The following is a 24,915-nucleotide window of genomic DNA, read 5'->3' as shown; positions in this document are numbered from 1 at the left end:
TCCCTCCTCCACTGCCCCAAAAGCAGCAGCAAGAATGAAATTGGATTAAAGTTAAGGAAAGGAGAATGGAGCAAAACAGAAAAAATATATGGCAAGCAACATGAAGAAAAAAACTCCTGGCAGAACTACTATCATGAAGAGGTCACCATGACAACATCCCCTTAAGAATTAGCATTACTACACAAACCAGTATTACCCAGCTCTTTGTACACCTGACTGTGTTCAAAGGGGTTTTGTATTTCACTGTTTTTTTTGGCAAAGGTTCATATGCTCACAATCTTAAATCAACATTAAATCCAACTATCCAGTTATAATCATGCCCTCTGTATGCAGTAGCTCCAGACACTGCATGAAAACAAGCTGACTGAAATCCACAACTTCAGAGTAGACCACACAACTTCAAAAAGAAGTTACTGTTGCTTAGAAGAAATTTACTCCTTCAATTAGGAATATTTCAGATGCTTCATATATGAGTTGCTTTTTTTTGCCAACACAATGAAGGAAATGTCCTGCTTCTGCATGACTTTTTCTTCCTTGTTACAACAGATGGTAAAGGCTTACAAATACATGACTGGTATTTTTTCAGTGACTCATACCTCAGAGCAACAGGCTTCAGATTGTGATAAGCGGCTGACCAAGATGGATGTAAGCCTACTTGAGGAGCAGTATGACCATATAAAACAGAAGCAAAAACTGCAATCACACATTATTGTATTTAAAACAGGTATGCTTATATTTATGGGAAAAAATGCAACTGTAGATTTAAATGTAATTTCTTTTAAATCTTGAATAACTCATAGCTTTGTTCTTTTTATGCTCTGCTTCAAAAGAGGAACAGCGTGAATTCCTTCTTCTGTTATTTCGGGGTTATATTCATTTCACTGAATGGTGGTCTTATGTTTATATCACTTAGCTTCACAGAATTAAGTCTCTAACATGAATTTGAAGTAGATGAATATATCTGAGATAAAGTTTTACATCAGTCAAGTAAAATTCTAAACATAAATGGTAACTCTTCCAGGAGCCACGTACTTATCATCAGCATTTTTGTGCAATGTATTCTGTAATGTTTCTGCTCTTGAGTGCTTCTGTCAGAACAAGCAATTCTGGGTCTTCTCTTTTCCCTCTATCTGTATAAAAAAAAATGTGTCCTACAAGATGACAGGAAGCAACAGCAAATATCAAGTGACTAGTACAAGTCGGGGGTTTTGTTAAGAAGTAATTTCTACTGAGAGTCATAGTAGGTAACTAAGATAGAAGCTTTGCACAAAAGGTTTTGAAAGTATTTTCACTGCATATTGCTTGGAAAGTACCTAAACAGAAAAGCAAATAACAATATGGATCACTCATCTACCTGCTATGTCAGATTTTATACAAAGAACTTCAAAATACTGCAGAGGTTTCAGGTAGCCTACTGCTTACTACGGGGCTGGGAAGGGGACAGTATTCAGTGTAATACTGTGAGCAGTAGCCTAACTATAAACTCGAAAATATTAAACTGCATAAGAGATTTTCCCACATTTAATAAGTTAATGTGATACTAAGTCAATTAATGAAGTTGTCTTTTGAATTTAATTGCAACATGAAAAACATGCTTCATTCACCTCTCACAGTCGTATTTAGCTCAGCAAACGTAGAACTTAGGTTATTGATTCTTCACATTTTCCTCTACATATTCAGCCCTTCTAGATTTTGGCTGTGTCAGACCATAGCATTCAAGCAACTGAAAAAACCCACACAATTATGAGCTATACAACAGATATACTCCAATATTCTTTCATCCAAATGGCTAGAAATTCTTATGTTAAAAGAATTGAAATCTCTGTGAGGAAGAAAAAAGTTTCTCTTATCAGGTATGAAAAGGTAACTAACTTGACAAAACAGCTCATCTAAGCAGCTATACCAAAAACTTAAGTTAGTTGAAGAAAGGAAGCAGATGTCTCTAGTCAGATTAAATTCAAATGGAGCTTCAGACATAGTGAATGTAACCAGAGCAGATTTTTTGCAAGGGCTCCATTTGAAGATTAAAGGAAAAGATGTAACCAAGTAGCACTGCACTGTTCCTGGGAACATCCTAAATACTCACAGAACCACATAACCTACTGCACTGAACCTCTATCTTTAGACAGCTTGTGTGGAGAGGATTGGTGTCACTGTTAGAAATAGTTGTAGTTTGCTGGTTTTTTGTTATGCTGAGTTCTCAATGTCCTGAAAGTTGATCTTGTACATTCCTACGTTTTGGAAGCTGAGAAAAACCTATTACACAGCTCAGCACTTAGAACCTATTACATGCATCAGTTTCCAAGAACATGTCAAGCAGAAATTAACACTGCCATATTAAGACAGCCTACTGCCCTAACCTGCTTAAATTAGGAGCTTAACCTATGCAGAAATCCCAGCTAGTGTCAAAAGGCAGTCCACATATCTATCAGTACTTTGTACTGACAGCAAATTGTTTCACTACCTAGAGTACAAGATTATGGCTGGGCTGGAAAGGGGACAATAGCACCACCACAACCCTAAACACGCAAACCTCAAGGGTCAGGCAAAAAAAACATGATGTTTTGAATCTCATGAGGAAGGACAGCACCTTCAGTCCTTTGTGGTCTTAAAAATCCCTGCCAAAGTTCTTTGCTTTAATTAGAACAAAGTAATTGTTCCTGCCTGACAGAGCAGCTGTCCCTCCATGCCATGGGGACTTTCAGCATTTCAGCTTTACTGTACTACAGCTGGAATTGTAAATCCAAGTTTCCTTAAGGACCTTTAGCTTTCCACGTCACTACTTGCTTGCCAGATTCATTAAACTTCTCCAGGTTTCTGACTAGTGGGTTAGTAACAGGGAAGTCACCTGAAAACAACTTTCTTCTCTTTCTTCCCCAATACACAGACCCACATCCACACATCTGCCTGTTCCTGATTTGAGAACAAAGAGCATGGCAAGATTTGAAAGTCACCAGCTAGGAGATGATAGAGCAGTGTATTAATTATTTATTGGCTAAGAAGCTGGAAAACAGTATTTACTTTAGGAACTGGAGCATTCAGTGCAAGCAGTCACAACAGAATAAACACAGAGGCTCTGACTGCAGAAGTCTCTTCCAAGTATTTGCCAAGCTGACTTTAAATAAGATTGATTTTTGTGACTAGAGAACCTTAAAAGTATCTACCTATGATGCCAGTATATGAAAAAGGCCAGATGGTAAACAACCCTGCAACAAGGCTATGAAAGAAAGAAACCAACCAAAGATCTGCCTAATTAAAGCTTTCTTTAGAAGTTTAGAGAGTGCTGAATGTGTGTTAATTCAACACAGTGGTTCAGGACTCTCCTATTTCTATACAAGGTAATTGCTCAATTTTGTGTACTGCATCTGTAAGAATTCCAAGGAAGCAAATCAAACCTGAACTCAGAACCGGTAAAGACTATTCAAAACTGGACTAGATGCATTACTTTGAGCTCTCTGATCAAGTCAAGTCAAATTATAACTCTTCAATGACCAGTTCATAAGGCTGAAAGGGAAATGTGAAGTTGCCTATCAATGCCAGTTCAGCCAAGATTGCAGTTACATCCATAAGAATGTGCAAACTGGCATCACCTCAGTCTCTCAGTTCCTTCTCATGTTTTTTCTTTCACATAAGTCCTAATTTTTTTAGCCTGGTGCTTTATTGTGCTGTCCTGCAGAAAACACAGCCACTCATTTTCAAATGGACTTTTTGCAGCCACCCAAGCTCAACTTTATTTCCTAGATGAAGTCCAGTCATAACTCTGATTCTCGCTGTTGCATGATAGAGATCTGTGTGTTCTTATCTCTATGAATGGTTTCACACTAAGAAATTCAGTTTACATGCTTCACTATATAGACATATGCACAAACACGTCAATATCTCTATGCTCTGCACGTCCTGGTTACACCATAGGAGAGCAGAAGGTGTGGACTTACAGAGTTTTCACTCACAAAGCCATACTGCAAAGCAGCTCTTACCAGATCAACCCTATGTGGCAAGCCCTGGGAATAGAGCAAATTCTGTGATACTATGCTGGCAGTGCTGCTTCAGCCAAGACAGTAGTGAAGGCTTCTCCTTAACCACAGACCTGTGCTACAGGTTTATCTACTGCAAGTAAATCAGCAGGTTCTGATAGCTTCAAATACTTCCTTGTCAAGACAGTATGAAAGACTATTATAAAAGTGGATTGTGCTCTTGTTTTTTTTCAGGGGGGTTGTTTGTTGTTGTTTTTTTCAGGCAGCATCCTATCCAGACTAGCTCCATTTCAGAGTCCCAGTTCTTTCTAAATGGCTATTTAGATATTCTGTTTCAGAATATAAACAGCACTCTTCTACTTTTTTTCACCTTAATATGCTTCATAATTCATACTGCAGACATTGTTCCTATAACTCAGCTCTGTAAACAAGACCAGCACTCTGCATAACTCCTATCTTAAACTGTATATATATACTAACTGAAGTATATTCATTAGTACTTGCAATGTCAACAGCACTGGTTTTTTAGTGTACTCATTCAGTTTCTACTCCTTTTCAAGGCACAGAAAGCCATTCATGGTCAGTAATTTGATGGCTGCTACAGGCAACTGAAGTAGCATTAAGCAGCTCTGTCCTTAATATCTTACATATTTTTGATAGTAACTTCCATACTGCTTTAGAAATTAAGCTGTAGGGATAGCAGGGAAAAAAAAAAAGACACTAGATTCTCTCCCACCATTAGAGCTATTCGACATCATCCACTGAACAAGCAGATTTTCCCTCTAAACAATCATTCAGGCAACACCAGTGTGGGAAGATAGTTACTTCACACCATTTACACCAACTATAATAGATTGCAGTAAAATATTAAAATACCAACCTCTATGTTAATGATTCCCTCATTAAGAAAGAAAATCACAACTTGTTTTATCTGGAAACAATCAGAGTTATTTTAAGTTGTGAATATGAAGTTCAAACAGAATGAAACAGAGTGTTTCTATCTTTCAGATCACAGCAGCTACCAATGCACAGAGCAAGTCCCTGCTCACCTTAAGAATTTTTGCTTACTAGCAATTAATTACTGGAAGTCAATTCTCAATCTGTGTTGTTAATGAGTCTTAAAGTACCAGTTAGATCAATATTGACTTGATAAATCTCCATTTTCATTTGACTGACCCTGGGGTACCATTTATGTCCTCAGAACTGCAAAACCAAGCGTGAAATATTTCTACTCTAACCTGGCATCAGAAGAGCTTGCACTGCTCTCGGCCACAGACAGAAAGGGTACAGATAAACTCGTGGCTCATTCAGTTAAGTTTGTACCACAGACATGACACCCTTAATTTTTGCCACCATAGTAGTGTGTGTATGTGCATTTCTCTTGTAGATGAACACGAACCTGTTCTCCCAGAATCAATGGTCAGTGCTGTTTTAATTAATAAAGCAGTTAGAAGATCGAAGTCATTTACAGAACGTGCTCCTGTCAGAAAGGTCAGCCTGGAGCCGAGCAGCAGTGCCAGTGTACAAGACAACTCACCATGGCGTACTCACCTGGGAATTCACCGCCTGGTGCAAGGTCCTTCCCAAGCAGTTACCTGGGATCTTTCCCAGCGCAAGAACACACCATACTGTTTTGACAATCAGAGACTGATTTCGAAGGGAAACAGCGCACTGCAACACAAGGAACTAGGAGGTTGTGAACTATCTGCATGCAGTCAGCTGGGAAGTTCGAGCACATTGAATGGTTTCAGCAAAGGGAATGGCAGCAAAATTTCAGGCACCTGCCAAAAGCCTCCTCTGAAATCAGCCACTGCAGCAGTTTGGACTCATCAACATATTTCTTCTACAAAGTGCACGCCAGCCTGCAACAAACTAAACTTCTACCCTTTCCCCAATAAAAAAGGGCCAAGAATTTCTGAAGCAGCAAGGAAGCTTGGATTATACATCTCACAATGAAGACATTCAGTAACACATAGTCAAAACCTTGACTGAAACTTAAAATAGCAAAGTAGTCTTCCTAGTTACACTGAACAATCTGCTGAAGGTCTGCTACTCTTATTAGCCAAGGAAGAGCCTTACTATACAATCTGTTGTTTTACACTACAGTGTAAAATGAGATGTTCTCATGAAAGCACTGGGCTCCAATGACACATACTCAGCACAATTCAAGATACAAGAGCAATTTTATAACTTTCTTGGGTTTCCCCTCCTGTTTTTCAGGTTTCTCAAATCAGTAACTTTTTAACACAGAAATATTTGCAATATCTCAAAGAGCTACAGCATAGGCTAGTAGAACTACTGATGAACCAACTATACTAAATTTCAGTACAGAACTATTTAATTAGACAGTAAGTAACAAATCAAACAGTATTGAAGATGATTGGTACACTTAAAAATATGATTTAATTGCTCACTTTCCTCAAAAAAAGCTGCTTATGATACTTTCTGATGTATTTTTTAAATCAATTAATAAAACCTCTGCTCATTTCTGTTGTTGTTTTAGTAGTACTTAGTAAATGTAACCTTTTTTGCATATATATATATATATATAAAGACTATAGTAAAATATTGTTGATTCCCATCTATCCCTGGTATTTTATTTGAAAACAAAAGTCTGAAATAATTTCTTAGCTCCCCAATAGCATTTATCAGCTTCCTTACCAGAAGTATAATGCACCTTCTTTCTGCTGTTACAACTCTTAAGTGTTCAAGGAGGGTGAAACCATTTCAACAACAGAAACAGAACTGTAGTCATACAACTATTTTTTTATACATAGGGCTTAACATTTTCTGTTGTGGCACAAATTTCTGCAAGTTTTTAAAAAGGAGTAATGATTGCTGGTCTCCCTTCCTGCAGGGCATTTAGAGGAAAGTGACCCTCTTTCATGGGTGCTTTTCAATGACAAAAACACAAGTTACCTAACACCCACTTCTGACTGCAAGCATTCAGACAGCTCTCTTTCTCAAATGTAGGCTTCAGAAAAATTAAAGACTTGAAATGTTTCCCCATTTAGAATCACAGAATCATAGAATCAATAAGGTTGGAAGAGACCTCAAAGATCATCAAGTCCAACCTGTCACCCAACACCTCATGACTACTAAACCATGGCTTTCAAGATAGAAAGAAAGAAAGAGAGGGAAAGAAAGGGAGGGAAAGAAAGGGAGGGAAAGAAAGAGAGGGAAAGAAAGAGAGGGAAAGAAAGAGAGGGAAAGAAAGAGAGGGAAAGAAAGAGAGGGAAAGAAAGAGAGGGAAAGAAAGAGAGGGAAAGAAAGAGAGGGAAAGAAAGAGAGGGAAAGAAAGAGAGGGAAAGAAAGAGAGGGAAAGAAAGAGAGGGAAAGAAAGAGAGGGAAAGAAAGAGAGGGAAAGAAAGAGAGGGAAAGAAAGAGAGGGAAAGAAAGAGAGGGAAAGAAAGAGAGGGAAAGAAAGAGAGGGAAAGAAAGAGAGGGAAAGAAAGAGAGGGAAAGAAAGAGAGGGAAAGAAAGAGAGGGAAAGAAAGAGAGGGAAAGAAAGAGAGGGAAAGAAAGAGAGAAGATAAAACAGATACACATAATAGGTATAATAGAGAAAACATACTAGATAACAACCAGCCCACACAAAACAAGAAACTACTTGGAAGGAAGTATCAAAAAACTTTTGAGTGTTTTTAAGTATATAGTATACATTAGCTTTCTATTTACATGACTTGCTGATTACAGTACTCCTGCCTATCATTATACAGGAGTATTATTTTTTTAGTATCTCCAAATCTGCAGAATACATAAAGGAATAACTGAAAGTAAAATCCCACATTAGCAAGAGGTCACCACTAAAACCACTGGAAATTAATTCAAGATCATTTTGCCTAGGGATTTGCAATGATACACTTGAAAACATTAAGCTTTTAAATCAGTAACACCAACAATTGCCTTCAGAGATGTCTTTTCCCAGGAATGTTGTGGAAGAATAATTTCAGTAAATTGTTAGCAGAGTAGATTTAGTTATGAGCAAAGTTGCTATGCTTACATTTCAAAGGATTAAAATATTGCACAGGCACATTGTCTAGTAAGATTTTTTTTTTCCTGTAAAGTAGCTCTAATAAAACAGGGAAACACAAGGAAAAAAAAAACAACCTGAAAACTTCATGTGTTATGAAGTCCCAGTTCTCAAGTGCACCTGATTTTCAAAACCCTTTACTGTTAGTTTCCTCATGTTCAGCAGTTATGGAACAGTAACTTTTATCACTTTGTTACCATAGATTTGGCTAAGCTTCAAGCACTGATCTCAAGACTGCCATAAAAGCATGTTTACCCTCATTTTATTAGTAGGCAAACTTGGTGGATTTATGCACACACAGGAGGCTGGAATCCTGAAATTCTAGTTGTGTCCTGTTTGTAAGGGTACAATACCTGTAAGGTTCCAGCTGCCAAAGCTGCAGTATGCATCATGCCCACCTAGTCAGCATGACCACCTAAGGAGAATGTTTAAATTGGGACAGTCCTGCAGACCCATCCATCCTGGAATAAATGATACTCCAGAGGAATGATTTGAGTCACACATCAGAGCAGCTGGAATAAAATTCCTTTGCTGCTGGAACAGATGGGCATACGAAAGAATTAACCCACAAGCTAATTACTTGCAATATAACTCATTAAAAGAACACTTACATCTATTATTGGTATCAAAATGATTCCAGGAACAAGCCCCAACCCTTTGGAGGACCTCACAGGCAAACAGGACATTGACTCTACATTGTACAGGTAAATGTGTAGCCTCATACCCTACTCCCGCTCTGGCCATCATGAGGCTGTGTTACTGGAAGGTGACACTCCAGCACCACCTCATCTTTAAGTGGTATTTATTGTCAGTCAGATTGTTCCCTAGCAGGTACTTTTGCAGCCCAGCCTCTGAACCCAGGTTAACTTTTAACAGCCTCACACCACACCAGGAAGAACCTGCTCACCATCCCTGAAGTGGAAATACAAATCCACAAACAAAAGCTCACCCTGCACACTGACACCTGCCCGGCACTTTTCACAGCACCTCGGGACGTGCCCCGTCCTTTGCTGCACGAAGGGAAAGGTTACAGCTCCGGGGGGGGGGCTGCAGTACCCTCCGCCTCCTGTACACCCAGGTCATCCTGGAAAGAAGAGTTGCTGTTGGGGACGCCCGCCCACCTGCCTCCTCCCAGAGGTCGAGGAAACCAGGCAGAACTTTGAGGATATCATGAGGACAGCAGCACCTGCCACTGCCTCACCGAAAGCCGCACACCGCGCGTCCAAGGCAGGGCAGGACGCTAAGATGGCGAGGGAGCGCGTGGCTTCAACCACGTGACGAGCCGCCGCCTCGCTGCCATCGGCGTGGGCCTTCCGCCTTTCCGTAGAACCTGCCTCTGTGTGTCTATAATCGGCACTGGGACGTACGCGCCCCGGCGCGCCCCTGGCTGTTGCTGGGGCCCGAGGTGCCGCCCGGCCGCTCCTGGCTGCTTCGCCTGAGAGAGGGCGGTCCCCGCCAGCCCCGGCGCCGAGCCTCTGAAGGCGCTCAGGGCTGACGCGAGCAGCTGCGCGAGAGCCGGAGCTGTGCTCAGAGACTGCCCGGGCCCCGAGGCCCGGCCTCCGCTGCGGGGCGCAGGTGGGTGCCCGAAGGCCGAGGTGGCGGGGGCCCGTTCCTGGCGGTGTGCCGAGGATCGCCCCTCTGCCTGCCCCGTCCCTGCGGGATCTGCTCGGTCTGTCCGCTTCCAGCCTTGCGGTTGCACGCTCAGAAGCGGAGGCTGGTTGCATCAGCTCCGCTGCCGCCACAGGAGGCTCCTTCTGTGGTTGTCTGAATGCTCCCCATCTGCCGTGGGTTGGAGGTGCCTGGAAAAGGCGGAGAGTGAGTGCCCGTGCTTAAAATCCCCCCCTGACAGCGCCGATTTATGGTCTTGGTGCTGTCGTAATAGGGGAGAAGCTGGATGTGCACCTGTGAGGCCTGAGGATTCCCTGGGACCCCGGGCAGGCACCCGAAGTATTTGGGTTTTCGTCCGTCCCTTGAGCTTCTGGCTTGTGGGTTGGTTGGATTTTAGGGGGGGGGGGGGGGGAGGGTGTTTTGGGGGTTTTTTTTGCACATGCTGCTGCTTCAGTCACTTGCCCCTCCTTTAGCCATAAGGAATGTGTCAGAGTCGTGCTAGGTGGCTTTCCTGCTTGTCTTTAGGGAAAATTAATGCATAGTGCTGTATTAGAGAGCCATTCCGAGGATTCACTGTGCCTTCCATCAGAAATGTGACTTTGTAACTTTTCTTTTAGTGATGTGTAAAGATCAACTGGCTTAAGAGGATGACATTTTAGTTGCAGGAACAGTTTGGCACTCAAGATGGCCCTTGGGAAATACCCTTGGTTGTTAGATCAGTTTTGAGACAGTTAAAGTCTTACTGAAAGTGTCAGGAGCGTTTGTGGTGGTGGCTGATGGAAAAGTAAGGCATAAATGGTTTTGCTAATGATTCTTCTGCAGTTTAGTTACAGTGAAGCAGGAATTTATGATAAACGCTAGACGTGTTACATAGAAAAATATCAGGTTTGTGTTAGTGAAAAGAACATTTTTTGGATAGGTGGTTGCAAAGAGGAATTGGGAACTTCAGTGGTATTTTAATAGCTTAGTGAGAGATCACAAACTTAAAATAACAATAGAATTGATAAAAAGATGAATGGCCAGTTTATAAATGCTTCTTGTATTTACAATCCACAGTCTTAAGGTTGGGTTTCTATTTTAGACTTTCTCTGGGTGCCACAAAACAATGGATACTTTTTTTGTTTCTTAAGTAGAATTACAGCTAGAAAAGGTATCAGCATAACCTGAAAGTGGGAGAATAATGGTTGTAGGTTGGTTGTGAGAGTTGCCTGACATGTTTTGGAAAAGGGGGAAGATGCGTTAACAACTTGGATGCAGTCTTTGGAAAATGTAGTGTGTCTGTTGCTGTCTGCTTTGTAAATGGCATGTTTTGTCTTGCCCCTAAAATAACATCACCCCAGCAAGGGAAAGAATACATGGTTATCTCTCCTGGTTTGGACAGACACTGCAAATTTTATCAGGAAAGATTGCTGAACTGTTCAACTGTTTAGTTAATCCTTCAGACTCCTTTTTAAAAGAGCAGCATTCAAAGATTGCAGCTCAGTAAAGCTGAGGTTGGGGTAAGGTTAACCAGTAAACTTAACCATACGTTGGGTGTTTGCCCATGGGACTTTTTTGCTCTCAAATGGTGGTGGTGTTTTTTTAATGAGTAAGGAACAGTCTTTGAAACTGGAAAAATAGATATGTTTGAGTCTTCTTTTCTCTCTCCTTTTTTGTTGAGATCAACATGCTAGTAAACAAGGAAGAGAAAATGAAACCTCTCTGAAAAGAAAGTGAAAATGATTAATTCAAATTCAATGCCAGCTTCAGTCAATATATGCCAACATTTTAAATGCTTTTCTCTACAGCTTAAAAGACATCTTCCATATGATTCCCAGTGTCCAAGAGCCAAAAGTCTCCTGTGCATTAATATGCACTAGATCTTTTTGCTTCTGATGAGATCACTGCTTCAGCCTTTGCATACCCTCTCTCTGCCTTCTATGTTGTTTCAGTTAGTTGTTGTTTTTTGTAGGGGCATGTTGATTCAGTGGTTGCTGCTTTTTCTGAGCTGAGTTAGAATAACTTTAGGTGATGAATTCAGCATAAACTCTTACTGTCAGCTTCTCCCCAGTGATGGGTACTTTAATGCCTGGTGCAGATTTACAGTATGCTTCATCTCTGATCTCAGCCTCTGTTGCTTGTGCCCTGTCTGTCTTCTCTAGCTTTGCAGTGGGAGTGGGAAGAGTGTCTGTTGAGCTATGGAAAGTGACACACAGCTGTTTTGTTGTTATGATACCAGAATTTTATGATGCCATTAAACAAGTTTGCTTGACAAATGGCTGGGGAAGGAAGGCAAGGCATAGATCATTGTCTGCTCTTAGCTTCTTGTGCTCTAACTGATCTCACTTTGCTGGAGGGCTGTGAATTTTGCCTTATGGTCTTGTCATGCTAAAGCTTGTGGTTCTGACATGTTCTCTCTTGACACTTTTCTGTCCTCCCAAAGAGGCTAATGATTAATGTTCAACTATCCACTGGTGTGAAAATGCTGTTAAAGTAGGGAAATGGGAAGAGCAGGAAGGCAGAGATACAGCAAGGACATTTTGTAGACGGGGAGTTGGGCCATCCATTTCATGGCAGGGCAGAATTGGATCATGGATTTTGATGAATCGACACCTTCTGCAATTCCAGCTCACATGAGGGTTCAGGAAGACATCTCACTTCTCTTGAAACAGAAAGACCCAGATTCATATAATTTCTGAATTATCCCTGCTCTAATCTAGGTTTCAGCATCCTTTCCCAGTTCTTTATAATAGTTCCCCTCCCCACCAAAACACAGGGACTGCATTTTATCCTTAGTCTTTTTTGTAGAATTAAAAAATGTCACTTAGAATTCTTGAAGAAGTGCAGTGTTTTAGTACAGGAAAGCTGTATTTTAAAAAAGTAATATTTTTTCTTTCATTTTCCTTCCATTTGTGCTTTTGTTTTGAAAGAATGGCACAAAAGAAGTATTTAATAGCAAAACTGACAAGCTTCTTAAGAGAGGACAAAATTCAGCTCTGGAAACCACCATATACCAATGAAAAAAAAGAAGCTGGCAAGGAGATGAAGGTAAACACTCTCACTTTGCTGTTGTTCAGCTCCCACCTCTTACTGCTGGTGCATTTCCCCAGTTTTTCTTGCTGTTTTCTTAGGAGCTTGTACAAAAATACTCATCCAAGCTGAATATCAATGAGACCGAGACAGAGAATATGCTGGAAGAAATACGATGCAAAGCGATTGAGCGTGGAACGGGAAATGAACACTTTAAAGTGACTGGAATTGCAAGGCTTGATATGTATCTGCCTCGGAGAAAGGTAAGTGGCATTGCAGAAAAATCAGGATGAGTAGCTCTACTTTGGCCTTGTGTGTTACAGATATGTATCTAATGCAGATATTCTCACTTAACTTTTTCAGGTGCTTTATACGAGAGGTCTGTGTTAGGTATACCTTGATCACTGCCCCCCCCAGACGCACATTCTATATAGTTCAGCTTTCCAGGTGTGTGGGAATATCACAGAATCACCAGGGTTGGAAGAGACCTCAAAGATCATCAAGTCCAACCTGTCACCACAGACCTCATGACTCCATGTAAGCAGGCCCATGCTTACATTCTCAGTAATACTGAGCCTCTTAACTGGGAATATTTCTCCCTTCAAAACAGTCTCTAGCACACATAAGTATCTCAGATCAGTTCTAGTTTTAATCATGTGTGGGAGCAGCATCTTCCCCAGTGCTGATATGTTTTTATCCCCTCTGATAACGGTGAAAGAGAAATTATTTGCAGGCATTTAAGGGTCGTAGGCATCTTATCAGCCACAGAAGTGAATGTTTACTCTGGAACAGGACAAGGTTTTGTCTTTCTTTTTATCTCAAGATCTTGTCTGGTGCTTCAGAAGGTTTTTATAATTATTATTTTTTAAGTGAATACAAGCAAAAACACAACAACCAATTATAATTGTTCTCTCTCCTGCAGTGAAAAATGATTACCAGGGTATGTGATGGCTTAAAGGGTAGAGGGTGTCAAGTGATTGCCATGGAGTTAAAGCAAATAATTTCTTCATTCTTCTTTACAATGCTACTGGGCATAGGGGAATTAATTAATTTAAAAGTCCAGTTTATCTAATCTGGAACCAGAGACACTACTAGGAATTAATCATAACTTAGCCAGTCACAGGTGAGTAACATAATTACAAAGCAGAGTTAAGATTGGAAGTGCTTAATTAAATTAAGTCAATTTAAGCTATTTGGGTCTGAATTTAGATTTATCTAATTCTGAATCTTCTGCTGTTGTCATGTTAATTTTTAGCACTGTATAGCAAGTACAAGACTCCCTGCCTGGAAATGACTAATATGTATGCCCAACCATAACCCTGTTAATATGATTATTTGAAAAAGAATTTGTAATTGCTGTAAAACAATTAATTAAGAAGATGTCCAAAATACCTTGATAACATGTTTTTTTGGTGTGGTTTGGTGTTTTTTTTCCCCTCTCCTTTCCCCCACCCAATATAATTACTACAGAGCAGAAAACTACTGGAAACTAACCTGTTCATCACAGGCAAGGAGCTCAGATCACAGTAAGTATAACCAGCCTGGCTTTTTCTGTAATGGGACAGCACTGTCATATAGCACTAAAAAAAGGCAAACAGGGCACTTTTCACAGTATCAGTATCACAGTATCACCAAGGTTGGAAGAGACCTCAAAGATCATCAAGTCCAACCTGTCACCACAGACCTTATGACTACTAAACCATGGCACTAAGTGCCATATCCAATCCCCTCTTGAACCCCTCCAGGGACGGTGACTCCACCACCTCCCTGGGTGGAGTTCAATTGTTCAATTTAAGCTTTTTTTTTTCAACATGTTGTGTGTTCAGTGTGTCTGAATAGGATGTGCAGTGTCCCTGTAGGACAGCTCTTCATGTAAGAAGATGTGGTTTAACAGCTAGAAAACAGGAGAGTTGCAGCTGTGGAAGACTATCGTTCTCTGTACATCCCCACAAGTAGCTAGGAAGGAATGAGTGACCACTGTTCCAGACCTGTAACTAGGCAGGTCTTCTGAACAATGATTATCTTCTCTTCCTTTTGTGTTTTTTCAGCCCAATCAAATTCTTTCCTCCCAGTTGTACTTTTCCCCTTTTTACATCCCAGATTTTCTCCATGCAGTATACCAGCAAGAGTTTTAAGTTAAGAGCATCCTCATTTTTAAGTTTTATTGCTATTCTAACAAATACTGTATGGCCTTACAAGTCTGTATTAATGGATGGAATTATTTCTTTCACAGGATAGCACAGGAACATGCATTAAAAGAAAATGCTCTCAAAATAATAATAAATAAGAAGCAGCTTGACCTGGGTATGTATCTCTAGCTTGAGTATACCTTTTTTATGATCATTTTCTAGTTTGCTCACTCTCAGAAGAAAAATTGCAACTCTGTTAATTTCAGAAATTCCCAAGAATTAGCAGCTAACTTTGGTCAGGTTCTGCTCTGGAGGAAGTGTAGTAATTTGTAATTATCAAAATTCTTTGACTGACTGAGGGCAATTACAGGAATCCTGCAATAAATGTAGAAAATAAGTATTTCAGGTGTTGAAACACTGCAAAAACATGTTCAAGAGAAACCCTGAATTTCCTCCAAAACCATATGGTATGACACCACATCCAAAAACTTTTTTGTACTGATTTTCACATGTTCAACTCTTCAGACATGTTGTGGGAAGTGATGACAACATCTTTCTCTTTGTTGTTGGCCTAAGCATCTGACGTACTTATTTCCCTTAGGCTGCATCAGAATTAGAACCATGGAATTGACAGTAGGCACTCAGATTCAGTTCCCAGTTCTTTTGTCCTTTAACTATTGTGATGCCTCATCCTGGACATGTTCCAGTTTTTGCCTGAAGACCATTTAACTGAAACATAAACAATTCTAGTTTTCAATATGTTGAAAAAAACAGGCAAAGAAACATACCAACTATTTACAAAGCTCTCTTAGGATGCAAGTCTGATCCTAATTTCTAGTTTCTGCTGAATACATCACTAATTGGCAGGGGTTTAAATTGAATACTTCAGTAATTACTATAGTTCTTCACTGCAGTATGAGTAAGGCAAAGGGATTCAGCTTGCTTTATTCATGGGTGTTGTGGTCTCCTGGCGTGCAATGTGAAATGGTCTCTTGTATTCATCACGCTGTGCTTCGCAGGCAAAACCCTTCAAGACCAGGGTGTAACACACAATGCAAAGGTGATGGTACTTCAACTGGAACAGAGTGATGAAGAAACTAAAAGAAAAGTTCAGGAAGAGGAACTTCAGTGCAAGAAAGAGAAAGAAATAAATGACAAGATGCAAAGAACTAAGAAGGGTTTGGAGATTCTGTCAGAGAGAGGTAAGAGTTGTTGGCTTTGGAGTCTTTTGGCAGGGGAGGTGAGTATTCGTTAATTCTTGCACATCAAAAATTATCTTCTCAGTGGACTTTCAACAGAACAGTGGCTCTGCTGTGGCTGGATTTCAGTTTATACTCATCTGGGTTTCTGTCTTCTTGAAAACTCAATTCTAAGTTGCCTAAAACTTTCTCTTCTACTCCACATCTTACACGACTAGAATGCTAGAAAACACTTGGGTATAATAGGAATCAATTATTAATTGGCACTTGACAGTTAAGGCACTGATGACTCCTGAGAACAGGCTTTAAATTTATTGTAGATGTAAGGATAGTAGAATAATGAATTGTAAGTCATTACACACTTCTTTTTGTAGTTGATCTCAGCTGTGGCTGTGTGTAACCATGGTTTCATTGTGCAGAACAGATCATTTGTCATTCTCATCTGTAACCTGACTGTTCTGTTCTCATTGTGTTTGATGTTGATTGCTGGCAAGTGTGGATTAAGCTAAAGGAATAGAGTAAATATAACAGTAATAATTTTTCAAAATGAGATTGTTTGTGAATTGCATTGCTGGATGGTGAGTTAAAATCACTACTTCATTGCTTCAAAAATTCACTCTGTTTCGGGGTTTCTGGTTTGTATGTAATGAATTCCTGCCAAATGCAAAAATACCTGAACAAAGCTGCTTTTAGTGGTCACTGACAGCCTCTTTCTTACTATAATATCAGATTTTGAACAAGTGAAAGGAGTGATTGCTTTTATATACTTAAAGGGCGATTTAGATCCCAGCTTTTGAATCCTTTATGGGGCCTCTTTAAGGTATTTACCAGCAACTGTCAGCTACAGCACAATGCCAGAGTATAGAGTGCAGTCCGTAATGGGCTCAGAGGCTGAAGGTTCTCTGTGAAGTGTAGAAAGGATTTAACATCCCTTTTGTTTCATCTGAGAAAAATTGCAGGGCAGAAGCTTTTAATCTCTGCAAACTCCTACTTAACTGTCTTTTGTTTACAAGAAAAGCATCTTTCATTCTAAATCAGATGGAAGTGAAAACAAAATTGGTAGTTTGGTTATAAGCATTAAAGATATGGGGTAAAGGAAAATACTGAGCTGTGTTTTACCCAGTTTTATCAACTGTGCTCAGTTGTGTGGGGCTTTCTGTATTTTATGCTTCATTTGACAGAACATTTCACATGTTATATAATGTGAGATGCAGATGTTTTGTCTCCTGCAAAAAATTCTTTACAATTCATGCAACTTCTAATGTTGTGTCAAAATGTCTGGGTGAACAGGGCCTTCTCCTTAGTGACTTTTCTAAAGTTCCTCATGTTTGTCTGACCAGGACTGCTGTTGGTAGGTACATCCAAACATCCCCAAGCTTTACATGTAATTCTGATTATTCTTTTTTCACTATTATATTTGGGGAGGGGGGTGTGTTTGCTTTTTTTGTTTAACCATGTATTTACTGACATAATCTAAAAGGGTTGTATCTACAGTTTAAATTGCTTTTTCTTGTCTTTCAGAGGAGTACTTGGATCCAGATTCTTATCCCTATTTAGACATAGCTAACCAGACTGGAAGGTCCATTGAGATTCCTCCTCAAGCTAAAAAAGTAGGTAAAAGAGATGGGTTTGATTCATGAAGCATTTCGAATGTGGGACTGAAATAATAGTCCATCTTTTTGTTATGTAACCCTGGGTGCAGTAGGTTTTAATTTTGAAATAAAACTGAAGTAGAATTCTACAACTAGGAATACTCAGTCACCTGGAGACGCCTCTGCTGATCTAATTCCAGGTCTAATCTTGCACCAGCCCCTCTGTGGTACTTATCTTCCTTCTGTGTTTTAAGATGAGGTTTAACTTCGTTATAACCTAGCACCTATCTTAACTTTTGGGTGCCCTTGAACAACATGAAAATAACTTGTTTGTTAGGCCTCCATTTCAACTGCAAACTTGACAAGCTCTAAAATTTGGACTACTTTAAATGAATTTTGGTAGCTTTTCTGCTGTGACCCTTCTGAAATTTGAATGAGGTCACCATGCAAGAAGGTGCCCCATTCTCAACTGAAGATCCCTTTGGATGGGTGTGTGGATTGAATTCCTGTAGGAATGAGATACCTGATATTGGCTGCTGTAACAGAAGCATAGTGATAGATGCCCTGAGTTTTCTGAAGATGAATAAATCTTTACAAACACCTGGAATTGTACCCACCAACAAAGAAGAGAAGTGAGCAAGCCCCAGCTTATGTTAACTGCTGCCCTAGCTTCTCCTGAGGCACACTCTGTTTTCTGTGTCATCTGGAGTTTTTGGATGACTGGAATAGCAACTGTCAATTCTCACAATGTGTGCTGCTCTGGTGAAGTGCTGAAAGTAGTGATTCACCTGAAGAGTTGAAGCATCAGATGTTCAAGTGCTCAAGTTTGAATCAGTATTGAACATGGATGAGAAGAAATATTGCAGATTGTTTCTATCCAGAAACACCATTTACATTTACATTTCCATTTGTTGACTGCAGGAGCTCAAGTGTTTCCCTGCCACATTCAGAATTTAATTCCCTGTTCTGAGTTGCAGGAGGTGAATTACTCAGCTTTGCAAGATAGTTGTAATAGCAAAGCAATACAGATTTGATGCTGCTGCGAAGTGTAGCACGCAGGAAAACACTTTGGCCTTTATCACACATCGTTAAAAATCTATTCAGGGTTGCATTCTTGGACTTGGTGCAACATTTCATGTGTCAGTGACTTTTTTATTGCTTTTAATTATACAATATCTTAACATCAGCAAATGAGAGTAAAATATGAGTATTGCTGGTGCAGAACTGGTACAGTGGTATATTTCTAAGAAGAAGGGCTGTGAATGGATGACCTAGATGTTTCCTTTTAGCTACAAAAGTGGATTGGGGAGGTGCAAAAGAAATCTCAATCTGTTTTTTCTAGGCACTTGTGCTGGCAATGGGTTATCATGAGAAGGGCAGGGCGTTAATGAAGAAGAAAGAATATGAAATAGCACTGCCCTATTTGTTGGATGCTGATAAACACTTCTGGTAAGAACCTTTTTGAATCCTTGTGTCTCTTTCCTTTGCTGGCAGCCAAATCCCAGAACAGCATTAGCTCTACCTGTGCATGTAAATCAGGCCCTGTTTTGCCCAGGATTGCTTCACTTCCCTTCAGCAGATGGGAAACAGCAAACAAAGGCTCTGACTTGCAGTGACAGGTGGCTTCATGTAGAACAGCTGGAACAGATACTGCCAACGGGCAATTTAATCTTTCATATCAACATAAACAGAAACTGTCAATATTCTTGTACTAGGCTATGAATTCCATTAGCCTGAGACACAGATGCTTGTTTGCAATTGCTCCTGTATAGTAGTAATTTCACGTTAAAGGTGGTGCAGATAGCTAAGGTCTGTAACCATACCAGAGTTTCTGCAGGTAAATTAGTTTCCTGTCAGCAGTCACAGCCCTAAATTGCTCTTTTGGGATGCCCAAAGGTAATAGTGTCCCCATCTGTTTCTCATCTGTGTGTGTGTGTACATTGAGACCCAACACAGGATTTGGCATGTTCACATGCGTGAAGACTGGCATCTCTGTCATCTCAAAGATTACAGAGGGTTTAATTCTGTTCTGCTTTTAGAGATGCTGTCTTAAATAGTAACAAAATGAGTTGTGACTACTGCAGTTCTTTGAGATGTAGTGTTATCAGTAATGCCCTGTGTATTAGGGAGTGTGATGGGAGATGAGTGCTTCGTTAAAGTTCCACTGACTTCATTTTGCTACCTCAAAGTGTGTGCTTCCTCAGACATGTATGAGTATATCTGGCATGCTTCAGTAGTGTCAAAAAGGGTGTAGAAAAAATACACAGCCCCTCCCAGAAAACCAGTAATTGTTCTGTTTTCCAGTGAGTGTAGCACAGAACTGCTGAACACTGTTGATAACTATGCAGTGCTGCAGCTGGATATAGTGTGGTGCTACTTCCGCCTGGAGCAGCTGGACTGCCTGGATGACGCAGAGAAAAAGCTGTCCACAGCTCATAGATGCTTCCAGAGGTGCTATGGAGAGAACCATGAAAGACTTATTGATATCAAAGTATGCCAAGTTTTGACTTAATTAAGGTGGCTTTTTTCTTGCCTTTCTTTTATTTTTTTTGATCTGTATTCAGTTGCTGTTTGAGTGTCACAAGAGTGACTTTCAGAAGTTTTCTTGTGTCTCCTCAGCCTGTAATCTCCTGTAATTGTCAGCATACTGCAAGTGTTGGACCTGACAGAAAGGTCATGGCACGGGCATCAGCAGTGTTTCAGATGGGATACTTAGCACAGTGTGGCTGTGTCATCTTTAGATGTGCAAAGTGTTTGACTAGTAATGAATTGCTGTTCTACCATATGTTTCTATTCATGTGCCCTCCTCACCCCTTCTTGTTGAAACAATCCTTTAGGGAAGCTATGGTCGTGAGAAGGTTTTATTTCTGCGGCTTTACCTCCTTCAAGGGATAGGACATTATCACAGTGGCAGAGAAAAGGAGGCTGCTGATTATATTCAGAAGGTAAGACACCATTAGGTAAAACTTCAGAGCTGTTCACACCAACTCCTGTTCAGGCTCTGTCTTGCACCTGTTCTTTGCTTACTCAGAAAAATGGGGAGACTTTGTTTGTATGTTAGCAGCACTATAAATAGCATCGTTTTGTTCTTTCTACACGCAGGCTTCTCGTCTGCATGGAGAGCTCTCCATAGATCCTGATAAAGTTGAGCGCCTGTCACTCCTGGGATTCTCGGAGCAGGAAGCTCGCCTTGCCCTGCGAGCGTGCCATGGGGATGTGGAGCATGCTGCCAATCTTATCACCAACAGGAGAGAGGTACGGTGCAGTGCGAGTACTAAATCAAGGATCATATTAGTTGGGATGTCCCTAAGATGTGTTGTGTGACTAGTGCAACATGGTGCTAAATTAAGGACTTGGATTATCCCACTTTGGCACTGTTAGTGGAACTGACAGTTGGACATCTGTTGCCACAAGTTTGAAACCAAAACATAACACAAGGGAAGCCCTGTCCCAAAACAGATGAGATGGGAAGGCCAAAGACTTGTGGCTGTACCACAGAGGCATATAGGAAGACCTTGCACCTGTGTTTGCTACTCACCACTTGTCTGTATAGGAATAAACCCACCGTGACAAAGCTGTCACTCCTGGGTTTGGCTGGTCTGAAAGATCAGAGGCTGCAGGATGAAGTACCATGAGGGTAACAGTCAGGCTACACCATATTATGGCTTTGGACTTGGAATTTTCAGGAGGGGAGAAGGACTTTCTGTGCTGAAGTAAAGACAACATTGTCCACACCTGAAGTGCCTGGAGTTACATTTGATCAGCAGAGGTGGCACTTCTGTGAAATGTGGACAGAGAAGCCAGTGGCTGAGAGAAGGGCTGAACAGAACTCCTTGGCTACGTGCCCGGTTCTTCCCGTATGTCCTTGGCAAGTCTTGTCTACAGGCCCATCTGCCAAATGGGTTTATCACGAACCACACAGGGCCTATAATAGCTATGATGCCATAAGATCCAATCTGCAGGGACTGCAGAGCAGAAGTGTGGCAACTGTGCTAGCTCATGGAAAAGCAACTTTATTTAGTAATGAATGTCTGGCAGCACAGTCTGTATTTAAAAAAATTTAAAACTCCCTCAAGAGATTCAAAATCTAAGAAACCCTATAAGCAGAGGGGAAGGCTGAAGCATTTCCATGCACAGTGAGCTTTGTCATGGCTGTGTTCTTTCAGGAAAAGGCACAGATAAGGAGGGAGGAGAGAGCTAAGAGGCGGCAGCGAATGGAAGACATAAATACCTTGAAGAGCATGGGCTACTCAGAGAGAGCTGCTCAGATGGCTCTGCATTATACACAGGGAAACCTGGACCAAGCCTTTAAGGTAAGTGATTGTCAGGAGTAGTACTTCAGCACAAAAAAGCTTCTTTGCTTTTTTATTGTTAAGCATATTCTTGTCTTCTGTAGTCTGTACTTGTTAATTCATAGCAACCATTTCCAAGTTGAACTTCCACTTCCTAACTTGATGACTCACATCACTTAAGTTGGCTGGGGTTTGCTTCAATCAGTTATTGGGCTAAATACATCTCCATACCAAGGACTAGTACATGTCTGTTGCTCTGTTCTGATCCCTCTCTGTTTTACTGTAGTTTATTCTTGACAATCCTGAGTTACTGTTGGAAGATGATGATGATGATCCTGTAGCCACGAACCAGTTTCAGGTTTCCCAGGAAAGCATTGACCAAGTGAGTTGAACCACTGCTTTCTTAGGAATTGATTGCCTTGCTTCTGAATTGTGCCTTCAAACACACCAAATCTTCCTTAAGCAAAGCTGTACATATATTCTTTGACCAATGTCACTCTAGCTGCCACACTTCCTCTGTCTGGCATCTGCTTTTCATGGTGCAGTCACATAGACAAAAGTGTAATCTGTGTGTGCCTCCTGTCTGTTACACCTGCCTGTCGTGCATGGGTGCAGAAGGAAGTGTGTGCACTTTAATGCTCTAGCCCAAAAAAAGACAGCAAATGAGAAATGTGTTCAAGTCTCTAAGCATTGCAGTGTGCAAGGGAGAGGGGTGGAACTTGTCTTTCTCATCACAGGCTGTCTGAAAAAGCTCTTTTGTTAGGTAGGCAAACCAAGCAGCATGTGCACACTCCTGATGTGCTGGAGTGCTTTGAAGTTTCCTTTTGAAAAGCAGTAAAAAAATTTGGTCTGGGCTGAACAAGAGGCTTTAGATTCTGCTCAAGATCCCCATTCCTGTAATAGGTCACTGTCTGTTGTTAACTGTTCCAGTAAACCAGAGTTGGTGTCCTGAATTCCTGGCATGCAGTGCTTCCCTTTGTGCAATAGGAATGACTGTCAGATTCCTGTCAGACCTTGGTGCTGGAAGAGCTTGGATTTCTCCTGTTTTTTTTCACTTTCATTTTTCCCCCTTCCTGTAGCTGGTGTATATGGGTTTCAGTCGTGAGTCAGCAGAGCAAGCTTTGAAGGTCTTTAAAGGCAACATCCACTTAGCTTCCCAAATCCTTGTTCATTATGGGGGAGTTCTTCCTGCTTCACTCCTGCTGTCTCCAGAAGGGTCCAGTTCATCAGAAGAATCAACTTCATCCAAAGATTCACCTACAGAGTCTGCAGGTAAGAATGTTGCCTGCAGCATGCAGAAGTGGGGGGAAGGAGAAAGCTGTTCTGGCTTTTTTGTGAAGCAATTAAGTGATTTTTCCTTCAAATACTGCTAGAGGGCCTTGAGTGATGCTCCAGACTACTTTTGTTAGCAGCAGGATTAGAGGCAAGACATCCCTTACCCCAGGGAAGCTGTGCCCCTGCTGCCAGCAGCAGCCATAAGGGATGGCTGTCAGCTGTAGGCAGTGTGCAAGATGGGTGCAGCCAAGAAGAAAGGGTAACAGCTTCCAGAGGTATCCTGGGAAGGGCCGAGGGGAAGTAGCTGCTGAGTGGGCTGTGGCTTTGGTGCACAAGGCTGGAAGCTTTGGGTGTCTGCATCCTCACTTTCCTCAGTGTGGAACACGTGGCCCTGTCTAGCCCACAAGCAGTTCCAGTTTCTCACATCTCATTGTACTGGCTCATGGCAGTTCCCTTCAAAAACAGCCAACCTCTCCTTGCCTGTACTCTTTCAGAGAGCAAATACTAAGTTGCTGGAGCATGTTTCCTGGACCTGCTACTGACACTGATGGTATTTTGGCTTGCTAGTATCAGGGTTGTGGCTGCTAGGAAGTTTATTCCAAATCTGTGCTAGAGAGTCAGCTGATTTGACCACATACTCCTTTATCCTGTCCCTTTTAAGTGTAGAACTGTAACTGATACCATTTAGCAAAGAGGAATATTGCAGATACTTGTCTCTCTTCCATTGCTTGTCAGGGCTGTAGTGATCCCTGGAGCACAGCTAAGAGTTTTCCTTCAGCTTTAAATAACAGGAAGAAACTGCCACCCTGCAGTATCCTTTGCAGAGCTGCTTTAGCCGAGGTAGTGGTGCAGCAAGACTGGCAGAGCGGTCAGGTTGGTGAAAGGGGGAAGATACCAAATTTGAATTCACTGCTGCTGTTCTTTGTTGGAAGGCTCTTCAAGTTCACCAACAGATGAAGACATGGAGACTGATGCAGTCAATGAAATCATAGAGGATATTCCTGAACATGAAGAGGATTATCTGGATTTAACACTGGAGGAAGAAGAACAGATCATTCAGGAGTACTTATCCTATATACAAGTACCACAGCATTAAATCCCATTACATCTACTTCAGTTACATGTATTTACCTTGAGAAAATGAGTCTGGATTATAAATGCACCTTCAGCTTATCTCTTACTAAATGCCTTGAATTCAGTTAAACTAGGGATGGCACACTTAATTCCTGCTTATTTATAAATCTGCTTAAAGCCTACATTTGTGATACATTGTAATTTATTGTCAGAGCAGAAAAATAGAAACATTTATTTTCAGAAGAAAATTTAATAGAACTAAACTATATTTTTATTGTGAAATAAGTTAACTCACTTAGTACTCAAGTGAAGAAGCATTTCTATACCATTGGAAAATACCAGCTTTAAAGAAAAGGTGAGTTTGTAAAGCCTAGCTCATGAGCTTGCACAGGTATCAGCTGCCCAACTGTTCTTTTTTTCTTCTGAAAGATTTCTGAGAGACATCCTGTATCTACTGTGCATGGGTTTGTCCTGTGTTCTGCTTGTCACTCCCTGCAGGCCTTACACAGCCATTAAAGGTAACTGTGCAGAGTCTTCTGTGCTTTGGGTTTGAAAACCAGTAGGAACTACCCAGCAGGGCCCTGTCCTGTCAGCCCCCACGACCTGTGTAGTGGTATTTCCCTTACAACCAAATAACCAGTTTCCCCAAGCAGCTCCTCTTGACCTCTTACAGGTGTGTGGATTGCTGGATGTTACGGGGACTAGATGATTTCCTTTAAACAGCTGTTGG

General features: G+C 41.0%; 2 protein-coding genes across 2 annotated transcripts; both read left to right on the top strand.

Annotated features, from left to right (window-relative positions):
* The first annotated feature begins 495 nt into the window (after nucleotides 1-495).
* C21H9orf152 (chromosome 21 C9orf152 homolog) lies at nucleotides 496-5,998 on the top strand. The gene is made up of 2 exons (XM_009897842.2): nucleotides 496-724; nucleotides 5,362-5,998. Exons 1-2 carry the CDS (start codon nucleotides 496-498, stop codon nucleotides 5,928-5,930), a joined length of 798 nt encoding a protein of 265 aa, XP_009896144.2. The 3' UTR covers nucleotides 5,931-5,998.
* A 3,731-nt stretch (nucleotides 5,999-9,729) lies between these two features.
* On the top strand, nucleotides 9,730-24,716 carry NUB1 (negative regulator of ubiquitin like proteins 1). The gene is made up of 15 exons (XM_009897841.2): nucleotides 9,730-9,822; nucleotides 12,525-12,642; nucleotides 12,726-12,887; nucleotides 14,095-14,150; nucleotides 14,858-14,928; nucleotides 15,773-15,955; nucleotides 17,474-17,562; nucleotides 18,887-18,993; nucleotides 19,849-20,035; nucleotides 20,382-20,489; nucleotides 20,647-20,799; nucleotides 21,711-21,857; nucleotides 22,123-22,218; nucleotides 22,916-23,108; nucleotides 24,044-24,716. Exons 1-15 carry the CDS (start codon nucleotides 9,776-9,778, stop codon nucleotides 24,205-24,207), a joined length of 1,881 nt encoding a protein of 626 aa, XP_009896143.2. The 5' UTR covers nucleotides 9,730-9,775; the 3' UTR covers nucleotides 24,208-24,716.
* The last annotated feature ends 199 nt before the right edge of the window (nucleotides 24,717-24,915 follow it).

This window comes from Dryobates pubescens, chromosome 21 (genome assembly GCF_014839835.1).
Source record: "Dryobates pubescens isolate bDryPub1 chromosome 21, bDryPub1.pri, whole genome shotgun sequence".
NCBI lineage: Eukaryota > Metazoa > Chordata > Aves > Piciformes > Picidae > Dryobates > Dryobates pubescens.
The sequence above is the reverse complement of the archived record's forward strand: the minus strand, read 5'-3'. Positions and strand labels throughout refer to the sequence as shown.